Source organism: Rattus norvegicus, chromosome 19, assembly GCF_021556685.1.
Source record: "Rattus norvegicus strain SHRSP/BbbUtx chromosome 19, alternate assembly SHRSP_T2T, whole genome shotgun sequence".
NCBI lineage: Eukaryota > Metazoa > Chordata > Mammalia > Rodentia > Muridae > Rattus > Rattus norvegicus.
In genome coordinates, this window is record NC_141552.1 from 66,656,970 (window position 1) to 66,671,515 (window position 14,546).

The 14,546-nt window shown below is 52.8% G+C and overlaps 1 protein-coding gene across 1 annotated transcript; it reads right to left on the minus strand.

Moving 5' to 3' along the window:
* Positions 1–3,186: 3,186 nt before the first annotated feature.
* On the minus strand, positions 3,187–12,483 carry Dbndd1 (dysbindin domain containing 1). Its single transcript, NM_001014156.1, is given in 4 exon segments — positions 3,187–4,344; positions 6,319–6,459; positions 7,068–7,220; positions 12,253–12,483. Coding segments are annotated over 4 exon segments (672 nt in total). The 5' UTR covers positions 12,473–12,483; the 3' UTR covers positions 3,187–4,186.
* Positions 12,484–14,546: the final 2,063 nt, after the last annotated feature.

Here is a 14,546-nt window from a genome sequence, read left to right on the forward strand (position 1 = left end):
GGGATTCCAGGGGTAGAGCCATGAGGAGCTCCATCGTGCTTTCAGTAGACACAACCTGTTCAGTTCCCAGGTGTGCCTCTTACAGCTTGTCTCTGAGGTAACTGCTCATGGGACGAGCCTTGACCCAGCGCAGATAAAGTTTGGTGAAGACGTAAAGAAAAATGCAAGCTAAGTAACAAAGGAAGGCCAGTCCGTGAGCTAACTGACCAGTCCCTTAGGAAGGAAAGCCAGCACACCAGCGGTGTGTGGTTGAGCACAGGGAGTGTGGCCATCCCCGCCTGGGGCAGCATCAGAAATTCTGTTTCGTCAGTCAGACCTGGCGTCTAGCCTTTGGATTAGTCTGCCTCACTGATGGAGCATCCATCTTAACAACAGTCCTTTCTCTCTCCAGCATCCACGCACCCATCCCCCCTTTTTTGAACCATGGAAGGGTTGTTTTGGGTTGAGCCCTCTGGCTCAGCTGAGTGCATGCCAGTCCTGTTGTTCTAGGTCAGCTCTTGAGTAAAGGAAGCGCTTTGTGAACTCCAAGCCTCCATGGGCTGGAAGAGGCATCTTTTTCCTGTTGATCCTGGGGTGTGGTGAGGCCTGCTCTGTGAGAGCTGGGTGCTCTAGAGTCCCGGGCACACGAGTGTGTGCTTCCTCCAGGACTCACGGGGTCACAGATCCCAGGCCGCACCCTCTGCTGCACTGGCCTGATTCAGGTCTGCTCGTGGCTCTGCTGCTTTGGCCTGATTCAGGTCTGCTCGTGGCCCTGGGAAGGAGTCCATCTGCTCCCTTGCCTTTTTAAAGAGTTTGTGTGTGCACACATGCATGTGTGCATGTGAAAGTATGTCTTCCTCAGGTGCTTCCTATCTCGTTCTCCGTTGGTTTGTACTTGTATCTGTACATGCATGTCCACAAACATGTATGCACTGTGGTGCACACGTGTAGGGCCTGTAGAACCTCTGGGAGTCAGTTCTGTCCACTGTGGGTTTGAGATCAGGCTTGGCAGAAATGCCTTTACCTGCTGAACCTTTGCCACCCCAGCTACCTTGTTTCCTAGATGGAGTCTCTCATTGAGTCTGGCTACATTTGCAAGCCCAGGAATCTCCTGCCTCTGCCTCCACAGCGCTGGGATCACCGGCGTGCGCACCTTTATACCTGGCCTTTCTGTGAAGGGTAAGGCGCTCCAGTAGACGTTCATGCTTGTGCTGCATCACTTCTCCTGCCTTCCGTCTCCTAAACCTTTTGTCCTCCTCTTTGGGGCCTGGCTAAGGACCGGATTGGGTGGGCTGGGTACACTGTCTGGATGTAAAGACTATACTGGGTGTGCATGGTATCGCACATTTTCTAAGTTGTCATGTTTGTCTCAGAGGTGTTATCAGGGGACAGATCATTTCTATTTTCAATGTTTGTAAAGTAGACATTACTGAATTTAAATTTTTTTCATTTCTAATTTTATGTTTTTGCATGTGTATGTGCACCACATGCATCCAGAACCTGAAGGGGCCAGGAAAGGGTGTCAGATCACCTGGATCTGGAGTTCACAGTTGTGAGCCACCATGAGCTTGCTGGGTATTAAAGCCAGGTCCTCTGGAAGAGCAATCAGTGCTCTTAACTGCTGAGCCCTCTCTATCCAGCCCTACGTCACTGAATTTTAAACCTTTATCATGGTGTCAACCAAGCTACTTAGAGTCCTGGGTTCCCTCTGATGAGGTAGGGGTGATCCCTTGGCCCCCGGAAGGCCTGTGACATTGTAGACTTGGTGGGGACTCCAGAGTCAGCATTGCCACGGGCTTATTTGAGGTGCTACTTTGGCCTCTATGAGTCTCTTTTCCGTCGTGATGGACCAGTGGTTGGATGGGGTGGGTGACTGGGTTGGCCCTGTCTCTGGGCTCCTCCTGGAGCACCAGGCACAGTGTTTACCTCTAGCAGACGGGAGTTAACCCAACCACTGCTCTACAGGCCACTGCTCTCCCACCCTTTGAGCAGACCTGGGGACAGGGCTCCTGTGCGTCCCTGACCCTGAGGGGTCAGCATTCTTCTTGTGACCACACTTGCTGTGCCTCCCATCCCGTTGGCTCAGTGTCTCATGGAGGTCGGCCACCCATGCCTCCACCTTTGATCCAGGTGAGCAAACCCCGCCCCCACCCCAGAACACTCACACTCTTGTCTTTTACAAGTTGCTGGCTTAAGAGCTGTAACATCCTTTCTTGCTCTGATAGAACCTTACCAGGGAATCTATCCCGCCTGTTTTATGTGACGTCGTATGTCCCAGCATTTCTAGACAGCAGATCGGGGAACCCCGAGCTGTTGCTGCTCCATATCTGCCATGCCAACCCAAGGGTGTTAGCGATAAGGCAGGAGGTGGGAGCGAGCTGACCATCCCTCCCTGCTCAGTGAGAGCAGTGAAGGTGGGCAGGGTTTCTGCCGCCTTCCTCCTAGAAAAGGGACAGGGATGGGGTGCTTAGAATTTTCCAGACACCATATCATTTCCCAGAAAATGCACACGATAGACCTGGCTGCCCACAAGAAGACCTGAGGTGACTGCCCCGGGCCTGCCTGCGGAAAGGTAGTCAGGCCTGGCTGGCTTCCACGGTTGCCTCATTTCACTGGTTAAGCAGTAAGGTGTGAGCTCCTTCAGCTCAGACCACCTTTGTTGACTGGAAGAGTTGGCAGGATTTTCCTCCTCAGTGATTCCTTGTATTTACTTAGGGGTAGAAATCCAGGGCACTTGTCCCTAAAATGCAACTCAAAGCAGCACAGCTTGGAGCAGCACAGCAGAGCCCCAGTGTCGCTTTGATGCCATCTAGAGGGACCAGAGGGCCAAAGATGGTGGCGATACTTTAATCCCACTCTGCAGCTGTGCCCCATGGAAGCTGCAGCAGGAAGAGGGGATGGTGGGGGTGAGACCCTGGTAGGTTGGAGTGTGGTCAAGGGCACACAGCTACCTTGAGATGAAAAGGCAGCTGCTGGGTTGTATCCCTTGGAAACCAGGGTTGGTTTTCATTTCAGGAGACAGGCAGAAATAACCCACATTTAGGGTCAACAGTGCAGAGGCAGGGTGGCTCTGAAGCAGGAGCCTCCTGGACGCTGCTCCCGCCCCCAGGAGAAGCCCAGGGCATTTCCCCCCTTTTAGCATTCACTGCAAATGAAAATCAAAAGCTCGTCTTCCTCAGGAGATGGTGGGCAATGGGCAGGTCAGCCTAGGGACAAAAAGCAAGTAAACCTTTATTTCAAAACCAGTCTTTGATTCGTGATCAGAGCAGCCAGTGTGCTTTGTCCTCGTGCACATGAAAGGCATGTTGAGAGTCTAAACTGAGTGCCCAGCGTCTCAGAGCACAGCGGGGGGGCTAGGTCGTCCCTGCTACCTGAGCTGCTCCTGAGACAGCTCCACAGTGTCGGGGCCTCCCAACTGAACATCTGACAGGCTATGTGGGTGGTCAGGCTAGGCAGTGGGATGTGAAGGACAGACAGTGTGCCTCTCTGACAGACACAGGACTGTGGAGATGGCACTCTGTCCTTCCGAGCCATCTGGGAGTCACCACTGAGGTTGGATGTTCTGAACTAAGGAAGACATGGGGCAGTTTCTCAGCCTTTCACATGTCACCCACAGAACAGCGAGGGCCTGGGGCGGAGACTGGAAACAGACTTGCCTGCCTAGGGCAGAAGAAGGGTTTAAAGGTCAAGGTGGAGATCTTAGGGAAGCAACACCCACCAATGCCACTTGGCTGGACAGCAGAGCCAGCCCCTGACCTACCACCAAATCTACTCTGAGCTTTTGAGCTCATTGGTATTGGAGATAAAACGCCTACAGGTTCCTGGGCAGCTCTCGTGGGCTTGGAACCCTTACTTTGAATCTACTTGGAATCTCACAAGAGACAAAAGGTCTTGTCCCAGAGACACGTTTTGATAAGACTCTAGGTCACCACTGAATGTCCCTTCTCTAATCCCAAGGCAGAGACTCCATTCGATGTCATCCCTCATTTAGGGTCCAGGAGCCAGCTGGACCTAAGGCCACTGGGCTGTGCTTGTGCCAGGGCGCCCAGAGGCCTAAGCCTGGCACCTGGACTTTGCCACGTTGTCAGGGGGTGATTGATGGCTGGAGTCTTAGAGTTGGCAGAGTGCCTCTCGTGCCAGTACTGTCCCATGGTGCCATTATGGTGGTCTGACCCAGCCCTTCAGCAACTCCAGAACAGGAGATGGGCTAATCTTCCTTGGGCTCCTCCACAGTGAGGAATGTGTCCACAATTGTCCCTTGCCGCTCTGGGTCACTGGGGGTCTGTTTCTCACGGTTCTGCTCCGCCCTTGTCTTCGTCCAGGACGGCGAGCGTAGACAGCTGGCCCGAGACAGTGGGTGCAGACCTGGTGAAGACACATAGAGGTACAGTCTAGAATTCAGTAAGATGGGAGGCTGAGTCTCCACACCATGGCTCTGCCAGCCTCGGCTACATGGTTTCTTGACTGGCCTGGAACTTACTACCAAGACTAGGCTGGCCTCAAAATCAGAAATCCACCTGCCTCTGCTTCCCAAGTGTTGGGATTAATGCATTGCACCACTACACCTGGCTCAAGTCTTGAGACTGTCTGCCCTACCCCCTATATTGATAAGCCAAAACCTGGACTCCATAAGCCTGACGGTGTCTGCCCCATCATGAGACTCACCCTCCTATCCAGGGTACGGGCTGTATGGAGCTAGGGGCATAGCTGGGCTGGAGTGGAGCTCCCCACTCTGCCTGCCTAGCCACAGATGCCATGGGTCATTTCCTGGGACAACGTACACATGAAGGCTTGAGGGGAAGGCAGAGCTAAGAAGGGGTGGCACCAAGTAAGGTTAGGTCTCCATTCTGCAGGCAAGCTGGGACGAGAGCCCATGAGTGGAGCCAGGGTCTACCCTCATGCTGCTGTCCTATCTCAGAGCCCACAGCTCCCCACATACATGTAGGCCACTCCGCCGGCCTCCAGAAGCATGTGAGCAGCTGGTCAGCTGGCAGAGTCCTCACTGGGGCTGCTGGAACCTTTAATAAGAATGCCGATTTCCGGGGTTGGGGATTTAGCTCAGTGGTAGAGCATTTGCCTAGGAAGCGCAAGGCCCTGGGTTCGGTTCCCAGCTCCGAAAAAAAGAACCAAAAAAAAAAAAAAAAAAAAAAAAAAGAATGCCGATTTCCTAGCAACTAGGAGGTAGAGGCAGTTGGATCTCTCAGTTTGAGGCCACTTTGGTCTACAAAGAAGTCAACAAGGGGCTACATAGTGAAACTCTTTGTTTTTTTAAGTTTTTAAAAGTTTTTTTTTTTTTTTAAGAGAATTTCATTGTGTAGCCTTGGCTATCCTGAAACTCACCAGGCTGGCCTTGAACTTAAAATTCTACCTCTGCCTCCCAAGTGCTAGGATCAAAGATGTGGATAACCAGCATTCAATGAGACCATGTCTTTGTTTGAGGGAGTATCTCTCTCTCTCTCTTTTTTTTTTTTTTTCCTTTCTTTTTTTCGGAGCTGGGGACCGAACCCAGGGCCTTGCGCTTGCTAGGCAAGTGCTCTACCACTGAGCTAAATCCCCAACCCCTGAGGGAGTGTCTCTTTGTAGTCCTGGATGTTCTGGAGCTCACTCTGTAGACCAGGCTGGCCTTAAACTTGGAGATCTGTCTGCTTCTGCTTCCCAAGTGCTGGGATTAAAGGCATGTGCCACCACTGCTTGACTGAGACCATGTATAAAAATTGAGCCAGGCATGTTAGTATAAGCCTTTATTCCCGGGAGGCAGAGGCAGGTAGGTCTCTTGAGTTTGAAGCCAGCCTGGGCTACACAGAGAAACCCTACTTCAAAAACAACCACAACAAAATTGAAGACTGAAGGATTTGTCCCCAGTAAGAATTTGTGGCAAACCCTGTGTTCTGGCCACAGGGATTACAACATACCCTGCTGGCGTGGGGCTCAGGAGAGGATGGAGTCAGTGAGGCTGGGGTCTTACCCACCCCGCTCCAGATGGTAGCACCTCTTCCTTTCCTAAGGAGAAGCCACTCAAGTGATGAGGGACCCAGGTTAGTTTTGCCCCCTACCCTGCACTTAGTTTAACTTAAAATCCTCACTTAGTAAGTTATATTTTTCAAGAAACACTAGTTGGCTTCCTGTGGTTTGTTTAGAGACATCAAGGGGAAGTGGATAAGAGGGAAATGCCTTCCTAAGTGGGAAATAGCAGTGCAAAATATTAGCAAGAACAGGTACTATACACAGTTGGGTAAAAAGGGTGCCTTTCTAAGTAAGGACCTGAGGGACCAGGGGCCCCAGGACTTCCCCCAGAGCACCCCTTTTATGTCTTTCCCTCAAGCCAGCATGCAGCCTCACCTGCCGGGGACTCAGTGGCAAGATTTTCGTCGTCAGAGTCCGCAAAGACCTCGGCCAGCTCCTGGTCAGACATGTCGGTCAGCTCAGTGAGGTCCAGGAGATCAAAGTGAACCTCCAGAGAGGAGACACTGCTCAGAGGCTCTAGGGGTTGCAGGAGACACAGGCACCTCTCACTCCCACTTGAAGCTACCAAGAACCTTAGGGGCCTCATTCCACAGGCCCATGGGTGACCTGGCACTTTGGGTTTATGTGTGAGTTTCACATACGTGTGCCTGCATGCAGGCCAGATGCCAACGGGTGTCTTAACTCAGTTCTCCGCTTTACTCTCTCTCTTTTTTTTTTTTTTTTTTCTTTTCTTTTTTTCGGAGCTGGGGACCGAACCCAGGGCCTTATGCCTCCTAGGCAAGCGCTCTACCACTGAGCCAAATCCCCAACCCCTCTGCTTTACTTTCTGAGACGGGGACTCACATATTTAAACAGTTTGTCTAAACCAACTGGTCAGTAAGTCCCAAGGGTTCTCATTTCCACCTCCTCGGCAGCATAGGGGTTAGAAGCATGTACTGCCGTGCTGGGGCTCTGAACTGAGCTTCTGAAGCTTGCAGTTTCCGTACAGCCAGTGCTAGACTAGACCAGGCAAACCCAGAGCCCCAACCGGAGAGGTTTCTCAACCCCTCCGCTCTACAGATGGGACAGCTACACACACAGCTGCCCTTCACACTCGGGCTGCCTCGATGGTCAGCGATACTCACGCCTCCTCTCCGTGACCTGCAGGAACCCTGGTGCTGGTATTGGGATGCCAACTTCCTCCTCCACCGCCGCCACAGGCGTATGGCAAGTGTCCCCCGTCTCATGAGCTGGAACACTCGGGGCAGCCTGTGGTACCTTGACTTCTTTAGTGATCTCTGTAACCGAGATACAGTGTCACCTCCACACTCGTGGGGCCCCACATCCCTCCAGGACGGGGCTCTGTGGCAAGTAGGAAGGCCTCTGGCCATGGCAAGGGGTTCTGTTCCCTGGCCATAAGGAAGCAGAAATGCTGCCACTCCCTTTTAGGCTGTCCTCCCTGGGTGACTGGAGGGACAGACAGGCAGACCACTCAGCACTGCAGCTCCAGAGAGCTCTTAGTCTGGGAACTTGACATCAGGGTTGCCAGCACCAAGCTCCTCTGTCCCCAGACTGCAGCTTGCCTAGTTGCTGTGTGTGTAACAGTCGCTTGTGGGTTCCCGTCTTCCTTCCGTGCACTGACTGACTTGTAAAATCCCCGTGGAGTATTTGAGCTCAAATGGGAAAGGAGTGAAGTGGGAATCCGTGTCCTTGCTCTCCACCACCCCTCACCAACAGCCCCACCGTGGTTTCAAAATGTGAATTGCTTCTCTCTCTTATTTAACACCATTCTGTTGGAGAACAGGAGTCCCTCGGGGACCTGAAGGGGGGGAAGACTGCTCAGGCCCACACTAGCACTAGCTCTCTCTTTCCAGTGTGTGGAACCATTCCCCAGTGGGGTGCTGGACTCGTGTATCTCCATACACCATCCTGGCAGCTTCTCCCGTGGGACAGTTTAGAGCTCTTAGCAGGTACCCTTCATCTCCTTTCCCATCCCATTCCCTTACCCCAGTGGCCTCCTTGGCATTCCCCACACCCCACCAGAGATCCCAATAGCTAGGCAGGAGCATCCCACTGTTCCTGTCCCCGGAGTTCCTCTTCCCAGAGGAGAGTGTACCACACTCCTGCCTCCCATCCCTTTTCCCAGTGAGCTCTTCCCAGGCTCTCCAACTTCCCTCTCTGTTTTCTAAGTCCACTCAGTGTGGACCCAGGTGGACCACAGCCCTGGGTGACCTGTGGATCTGTGCTGGGATGCACACGTGTCCTGAGGATTATTTTTGGCAGTCTGAGTGAACAACACTAAACACACTAAGAGCAGCTGCTGCTGTGGCAAGGTTTGAGCTGAGGTGGCCACGGCCCAGGCTCCTGACATCGACAGCTGCATGTCAGGCCAGGCTGCCTTTTCTGATGAGATGTGCTGGCAGCAGACGTGGGGCTGGAGCATCCATGAACATGTCAGTCTTCCCCTTTCGGATGAGGCCAGCTCAGGAGAGGGGGGTGGTTAGCACACCGCAGTAGTGCAAGACTAGTGGACCTTCATCCATCCACATGAGGGTGAGCGTTAGGACCGTCCAGGTGGAAGAAGAAATGTTGGTTCCCACTGTTGCCACTTTCCTCCATCTACTGGGGTCTCTCGTGCTGAGATGGAGAGACCCCATCTGGGACCTGAGCTAAGTAGCAAGTGTGACCCCTATCTTGCACCCCTTACTAGAGATCTTGGGGTTCCATATTCTTCAGCCCCCGGAACAACACAATAGTGGCCTAACTAACTACATCTTCTCTTATTTTGTCCCTGAAGCTTTGGAGTCGGTGAGATGTGGGACCTTTGTGTGGGTCATGCACGCTGGGCAAGCATTTGCTGTAGTTTTTAGTGTCCTCATGTATCTAGTTTTGGTTCTTTTCCATCTCACTCTGGCCTTGGTCCTATCTTTATTCTGTAAACCCTGGTGCTTTGTCCTAAACCAAATATGTGGGGGAGGAGAATGAAGACAGAATCGTCACCATCAAGAACATTCTTGCAGTGCATGCCTGTGGTCCCCGTCTACAAACAAGTAAGCAGACCGCCCTTGAGGCCTGCGCACTGGTTACACTTACAAACCCAGCAGCTGGGAGGTGGTGGTGGGAAGATCATGAGGTTTGAAGCCAGAAGTTAAAGTCTGCCAAGACAGGAAGCCTCTGACCCCCATACATATCTCCCCCCCCTCTCCTGCCCCAACACACTGTGTGTGTGTGTGTTGTGTGTGTGTGTGTGTGATCCTCATCTTGTGTATGTTTATGAATGAATGACCCTTATCTCTGTGTATATGAATGAGTGACGTGTGTGTGTGTGTGTGTGTGCGCGCGCACACACACACACACACACACACATGTCTGACCCTACAGCCCCACAGTTAATAGGTACCTGTACTAAGAATCATCCAGGTCAGTTTGTCCTCTTGGTAAGCTATTGTAAGAAGAAGGGACAGAGAAGAGATTCCCCACCAAGTTCTGTCGCCCATTCTAGTTAAGCAGGGGCACCATGGTAGACAGGGTAGGGCAGGGCAAAACTGGCAGACTGGCTGAGCTGAAATGGGCTCAGATCTGGAGTCACCCTGGACACGGTAGAGGGAAGGGGTGTCTGATGCTTGGGGACAGTGCCACAGAGATCCTTGGCTCTGGTCCCCTGAAGCCTCCTTCGGGCTGCTGCTGTTGCTGCCCTAGCCTGTGGAAGCAGATTGGCAGTGCTGGTTTTCCTGCCAGCCAGGCTTCCTAAGGACTAACTTGTCACACAAGCTTTGCTGTTGCCCTAGTTCTAGCACTTTCATCACTTGGAAACTAGGCCTCGATCTCATGTTTCTGGTTGTGCTTCGGAGTCCCAGCCACTTTTCATACCACTGAACAAGTGAACACTTAATGACATAAATATGTAAACAGAATGGCCACCAGCAGAGAGAGACGACCACAGTGGTAAAGGTCACCTAAGTCCATTTCCTCAGCATCCCTCCCCCTGAATCTATACCATCAGTGCCGGATTTTAAGGAAGCTGAGACCCCATGTCTACTCTCAGTTCGGGACCACAGCCTCCTGTTTCTCTAGACTCTGGGGACACCCCACAGCCCCTTAGAGATGAGGAAGGGACAGAGACTTGGTACCCAAAGGCATCAGGAGGGCCTCTCAAGGAGGGCAGCTTTTACACACTCCATGATCTGTACACTCTAAAGAAATTATTACCCGGGGAATGGTGGGGTATGCCTTTAACCCCAGCACTCAAGAGGCAGGGGCAGGCAGGCAGACCCCTGAACTCCAGACCAGTCAATGAGACCTTGCCCTCCCCCCAAATTATTTAGGTACAAAGATTGTATGTTAGGCTTGGCATAATGGTATGCACCTTTAGATGCCCCATAGGTAGAGGTAAGCCTGGTCTACATAGCAAGATCCAGGGTAGCCAGGGCTACACAGACCTTGGCTTAATAATAGTTTATAAAAATTGTACTTTTGGGAGATAGTTTCATCAGTGGCTACCAATGACTAACAAGTCTAGATTTAATTCGGAATACTAGAGGGAGGCTGACGAGGTCTGTATGAGCTAGCCTGGCTTCGGGCCTGGGGATGGGGTGGGGGTGTACACAGAACTCCATCATCCTGGGCTCTGCTTTTGTGTGTGTTTCACATGCTCCAAAACAGAGTTACCATTACCGTCACCCTCATGAAGTCCCACCAAGCACAGCTCACCAGCTCAGGATGCAGACAAGAAAACCGCTAAAGGTATCAAGAGAGAATCCCTTTTGGTTTTTGCCTTCTGACATGCAGGCGCAGTACCTGCACAGGATCGCTACTTGGGATTTGCTCACTGAATCTGGTGTCTGAGGCCCTCCTCCAGTACTTTATACATCAGGAACATCTCATTCCATCTCTGTTTTAAGCTTGTGGGCATGCTCTTGCTTTCCCCAGAGAAGACAGAAAAACCTCTCTCTGCCCTATACAAGGGGCCGCCTGTGCTTACAGCAATGCTAAGGTGGCTCAGGGGGCACAGGCAAGTTTCCAACATCGCACAGCTCACATATATACATACATATACATATATACATATATACATATATACATATACATATATACATATATATACATATATATATATATATATATATATATATATATATATATATATATATATATATATATATATATCCCTGAGCTCTACAAGCAAGTCCTTGCTCTCCAAACCATCTACCTTCTGGAACCCACAGAGCTGGTGCTGGAAAGACCCGGGGTCCTGGGACTGTCAATAGCAAGAACGCTGCTCTCCCATCAAAAACAGAACAAAGCACAACCAATCCCACTGGCTCGATAGCGTCTAGAGCTTCCGAGGATAAGGGTTTCAAACAGGACACTGCTCCCCGCCTGCAGACACAGGAGCGGGCTTGGGAACAGCTCCCAGGGACCAAACCTTTGGACTTCAAAAGCCGCTGTGTGGCTGGGCTGTAGGAGGAATGGCTACCTGGCCAAATCCTCAGATACTTGGTGGTTCTTTGGGATGGGATCTTCAGGAAATCCTAGAGGTGTCGGGCATAGCTAAGCAAGTGGAGGATTGCATCCAAGTTCCCACAGCGATGGATCCCTGAAAAGCTTTCTGGAAAGCTGAGGCGCGGGGTGGGTGAAGAGTTTTCCCTCTGGTATCAGCCACCTGCCTGTGGGCACTCCAAGGAGGGCAGACCTGCGGTAAAATCTTAACCTCAAGGGTCTTCAGCTGCTGGGAGAGGCTGCGGAGGGAGCACACCATTCACACCTCCCCTTCCAAATATATGGCAGCTGGGCAGCTCGGACGCCACAGCCTTGCAGCACCAGGAGCTCGGGTGCATGCGCCATGACCTCACCAAAACCCCAGCTCAGCCCGGAGCCCCAGACCCCCTTCCGCCTCTTGTCATTCCTCCTGGTTTCGCCGCTGGGGCGAACAAAGCCTACGCGTGAACAAGCGGGTAGCATCGCCCCTATGATTCTCCTCTCCAGACCCCTAACTCCGGTTCCTGCACGCCCCTCCCCCACTCCCAACCCCGGCTGACAGGGGGCTCAGGACGCAACCCCTCGTCACCGCCTTGGAGGGCAGTCCGCTTCCTGAGCCCGGAGCTCGCAAAGCAGGAAAAGAGACGCAGTCCGTGTTTGCCGAGCCGGGTACCCGCACCTTCCCAAGGAGCTGGCCCGGCCCCCTCCTCCGCCCCCAGCTCTGAGTCGGGCGGGCGGGCGGGCGGGCTTAGAAGGCATCAGTGGGTCTCCAGGCCCCGGGAGCAGCGGGCCAGTGGCAGAGGAAGGGGCTGCGGTTTGTTGCTAGGTTCTGGGGGCCGGGGTCGGACTCACCTCCCGGACCTGCGCCCTCGGGAGACTCCATGCGGCCAATGGGGTCCGCGAGGGGTGTGGGCAGCGGCGGCGACAGCCTGGGTGCCCCAATTGCTCTGATGACTACTGGGTCCAGGCTTCGGGCACAGCGCATCGGGGCAGCAGCAAAGGGGCCGCGGCGGCGGGGAGGAGCCCGCGGGGCGGGGCGCGCAGCTGCTTCTGGCGCCGCTCCCCTCCCCATCTCCAGCAGCCAGCAGCACAGGTGCAGCCCCGCCCTGCTCCTCGCGCGCCCCCTGCCGACCCGGCCAACAACCACCCCCACCCCCACACCCCCACCCTCCTGCAGGGACAGGGACCTTTGCGGACCTCTGGCTTCAGCTTGCTTCTCTGGTCCAGGGCCCCTGCGCACTGAGCTACGCTGGCTTCGGTCCACCCATCCTTACAAGCCCAGCCTTTTGTGGGGCGCCAAACACGCGAGGAGCCTGGCAGAAGAGTTAGGAGAGGAGGTGCCATAAGAAGGGCCGAAGAAGCACCGAACCCTCAACTGATAAGCCCGGGGTTGTGGATCCGATTAATGTGATTGAATCCATATTGAGAGTATGCGTCCGGGCTGGGTGGTGGTGACCTGATATGAGGAGGCCTGGGATGTATGGATAATCCACAATGGGAGTCCCATCTCTAAACGCCAGTCCTGCACCAGACCCGCTTGTATTTACAGACTGCTAGATAGTTTCATGTCAACACAGCTGAAGTCATCTGAGAGGCGGGAACCCCCCAACTAAGAAAATGCCTCCATAATGTTCCGCTGTAAGGCATTTTCTTAATTATTGATGTGGGGGGGACCAGGCCACTGTGGGTGGTACTATTCTTGAGCTGGTGGTCCTGCGTTCTATAAGAAAGCAGGTTAACGCCTGGCCTTGGTACCACAGGCCTTTAATTACTCCAGCACTGCAGAGGCAGAGGAGGCAGAGGCAGAGGAGGCAGAGGCAGAGGAGGCAGAGGCAGAGGAGGCAGAGGCAGAGGAGGCAGAGGCAGAGGAGGCAGAGGCAGAGGAGGCAGAGGCAGAGGAGGCAGAGGCAGAGGAGGCAGAGGCAGAGGAGGCAGAGGCAGAGGCAGAGGCAGAGGCAGAGGCAGAGGCAGAGGCAGAGGCAGAGGCAGAGGCAGAGGCAGAGGCAGAGGCAGAGGCAGAGGCAGAGGCAGAGGCAGAGGCAGGTGGCTCTTTGAAAGCAGTGTGAGCGAATCAGGAGGAAGCCAGTAAGTAGCGCTCCTCCATGGCCTCTGCCTGAGTTCTTGCCTCCAGGTTCCTGCCCTGCCCTGGTTCTGTCCTGACTTCCTTTGAGGATAGACAGTGGTGTGGAAAGTGTAAACTGAGTATCCCTCCCGAGTTGTTTTGGTCGAGGTGTTTCACCATAGAAATAGTAACCCGAACTAAGATACACAGTATCTCTTTACTCCTTCCAGAGCTATAAAGAAGATGCCTGACACAGAGACAGACAGTAGCGAGTTTCTCCAGGTTGCATCTGTGGGGCAAGAAGTCAGAAGGCCCAATCTAAAATCCTTTTACACTTTTATAAAACAACAACAACAACAATAACAACAACAACAAAACCCAAACAAACCAACACCACCAACAACACCAACAAAAACCCAAAAAACGAAATACTGCAAACCATCAGAGAGGATGAGTTATTCCTAGCTGAAAAGGTGGAGGGAGTTTGAACTGATGGAGTAAGTTGGTACTGCTTTGGGCAGAATGATTGGCTAGGACAGTAGCCAAAAAGCTTCATTCAGTCAAGTAGGGTCTGAGCCAAAGCTCTGGCCTTCTGCCCAGCTCTAGTGGACACAAGGTAGCCCTTGGTCTTTAAGCTTGAAGGCCAATTTTTGAAAGTTAAATACTTCTCCTTTTCTTTACAGAACAAGGAAACAAAAACACCTGCTGGTTAAATCTCTCTGAAAGTCCACCCGGCCTGGCTGAATCAGTGATTATTCCTTGGTCATTTTTTTCTTCCCTGGGACAAAACTAGGGTCTAAGGTTAGCTTGGGTGCACACAGACCACCCCAGCAAGTAGAGACATGGGTTGGGCAAAGGCCACTACTAGGCACCCAGGACAGCAGGTTGTGTGTACAAAACCACTAAAGCAGTTAAAATGTCACAAAGCCAATCATGCTGCTACACACCTGTCATCCTAGTGCTTCACAGGTGGAGGCAGGAGGATCAGGAGTTCATCTACTGTTTGACGGTCTGGCTTTAAGGTCAACCTCGGCGGCAGGAGGCCCTGCCTCAACAAGGCCAAAGCGCTGGACGTTTTTCTTCC